General features: G+C 42.0%; 1 protein-coding gene across 2 annotated transcripts; it reads right to left on the bottom strand.

The window, feature by feature from the left end:
• Nucleotides 1-245: 245 nt before the first annotated feature.
• On the bottom strand, nt 246-2,084 carry mrps17 (mitochondrial ribosomal protein S17). Of its 2 annotated transcripts, none has more exons than XM_021563290.3 (3): nt 1,979-2,084; nt 1,334-1,477; nt 246-918 (listed from the first exon to the last, which is right to left on the bottom strand). In XM_021563290.3, exons 2-3 carry the CDS (start codon nt 1,454-1,456, stop codon nt 589-591), a joined length of 453 nt encoding a protein of 150 aa, XP_021418965.1. In that variant the 5' UTR covers nt 1,457-1,477; nt 1,979-2,084; the 3' UTR covers nt 246-588. The 2 variants fall into 2 exon arrangements, with proteins under 2 accessions (XP_021418965.1, XP_021418966.1); XM_021563291.3 differs by having other exon boundaries at nt 1,334-1,441; nt 1,979-2,082.
• Nucleotides 2,085-2,292: the final 208 nt, after the last annotated feature.

Below are 2,292 nucleotides of genomic sequence, written 5' to 3'. Positions count from 1 at the left end.
CTGTTTCCACTAGATGGCGGTAAAGCCACATTCAACAATACCGACAAATCTGAAAAAGTGACCACGGAATGCTATGACCAAAAATTATTGCATGTGTCAACGTGAAGTCATCTGAATGATCTTTTATCAAAATAAGAATTAAATGCATGCCTCTGATCAACATAAATCCAAATGAATGAAGCAAAAGTTTGTATCAAAAACTTCATGTAGGCTTATGTGGGGGAACAAATGCAAGGGGAAATGACTTTCCCATTGGGGTCTTTTTATTTGATGATAAAATATAATTGTATGGCATTGGATGTGGTTGATAGATTTACACAACCTGAATTCAAAACAGCTGAACTATGCAACACCTAAAAACAATCTATTGAATTCACCTTGAATTTAAAGATGGAAACATTTTAGACTTGATTGCAGAATTGCATTAAACCAAGACAACATAATCAATGACAAACAAAAACATCAAATAACAGCAGGTGGAATTGGTGATTAGTTACACCCCCATACAACGTCAAGCACTTTGAGTTAGAAAAACAACAACATAGATATACAAAATACAAATCACCCCAATCAAATAATGATGCAAAGTCAAGGTGTGGTTGTGGATGACGAGACCAAGGTTGCACCTGAAGAGGTAGCAGCAGAGATGTTGAGTTCCTGTAGTTTCTCTGTTAGCGTCGGACACTCCTGCTCCAGACTGTGTGGGGGGTCAGTGAGGCACTCTAGAAACTCGCTCCCCGCCACCCTCTTCCCTGTCAGGGGGTCCACCACGTTGCCCACCTTGTAGACAATCTCCGCCAGTTCATGTTTCACATGTCTCGACCTGCGCTCAGCAAGGGCCTTCAGAAGGACTATATCTCCCACGGTGCACTGCTGCAAGGCATCGTGGGCGAAGTAGGTCTTTCTCTTGTTGTAGTACTGTAAGAGATAGGTGAGAGTGAGGACTGGTACAGTTGTTGGACAACTAGGGATGGTAGATGTTACAGTACCCTGAATAAAAAATAAGCTATAACATTGAGTGAGAAATAACCAAAGCAATAGAGAATGTTCTATACAAATTTGCCGGTATCTGTCTAGTTATTTATTTTTTTACATCAGTGCAGATGACATAAAGCCGACGAGGAGAGGTTGCCTCCATAGATATGCACCTATTAAGTGAATGTGCTGGACTGGCCCAGAGTACTAATGTAGTGGGCATGAGTCAGGCTCATTGTCTCGTGATGAGGTAGCCCTGCCAGCAACTTCAAAATCAGTGTCCCTCTTGGTCAAGACGTTTTTTTTCTCCCGTGGGAGATCCCACCTGTGACACTGGGCTGACCCCGTCTGTGTTTACCTTGAGCAGGTACGGGTCCAGAACCAGTCTGGTGACTCTAACTTTTGCTGTCTTCTGCATCTTGGTCCCGATCACTCTGCCGATGATCCATTTAGCATGGACTGAAGCCTGTTTTACAGACATCCTGCTAAAGCTTACAAATTCCTAGAACACATTACACACAGACAGGCTAAATATGATGACAAAGTTGCACGAGGGTTGTTTAACTGATAAGCCTTGTACCTATTTAAAGTATTTGACCACAGACTTTGGCTGCTGGGTGGCGAAGTGGTCCAAGGAACTGCATCTCAGTGCTAGAGGCGTCACTACAGACCCTGCTTCCAGGCTGTATCACAATCGTGATTGGGAGTCCCATAGGGCGGCGCACAATTGGCCCAGCGTCGCCGGGTTAGGCCGTCATTGTAAATAATAATGTATTCTTAACTGACTTGCCTAGTTATATACAAACTGTGATATGACAGCACCAGATAGATTGGATGAACGGCAAACTAACGTTAGCTTGCCAGTTAACGTTAGCATTTCTTGATCATCTGACTTCGCGTTGGCATGAATAAAAAAAGCACACAAGCAAAACAGCAACCTCAACATTGAACTTAACAGTAATGCTATTTTAATGTCAAGATATAAATAGGCAAATCGACTTACTTTATTGGGTAACTGTCCAAGTGAAGGTCAGAATTGTGTCAATGCGATCCGACCGACTCTGGCTTGTTTTGATGACGTACCTACGGAATAATGATGACGTAACTACGGAGTATAAAAAGGAACAATACATTGCCGTTTGGTTCTTGGTTGATTACCTTCCTCAAATCGCATGGGCATTCCTTTCCACAGTAAATACTTAGTGATATACACAGTAATATTTTTTACATCAATCAATCACATTTCGTACTTCCTTATTGTTTATCCACATATATGAACTTACTCTACCAATTGTCTGTGGGGTTGGTTTTTCTATA

Source organism: Oncorhynchus mykiss, chromosome 15 (assembly GCF_057628025.1).
Source record: "Oncorhynchus mykiss isolate SJ-2025 chromosome 15, ASM5762802v1, whole genome shotgun sequence".
In the NCBI taxonomy this organism is placed as follows: Eukaryota; Metazoa; Chordata; class Actinopteri; order Salmoniformes; family Salmonidae; genus Oncorhynchus; species Oncorhynchus mykiss.
The sequence above is the reverse complement of the archived record's forward strand: the minus strand, read 5'-3'. Positions and strand labels throughout refer to the sequence as shown.

Coding starts and splice junctions, on each gene's coding strand:
- mrps17 (XM_021563290.3), bottom strand. CDS start 1,456: ATGTCTGTAAAACAGGCTTCAGTCCATGCTAAATGGATCATCGGCAGA. Junction 919..1,333: donor TGGACCCGTACCTGCTCAAG/GTAAACACAGAC, acceptor TATCTCTTACAG/TACTACAACAAGAGAAAGAC.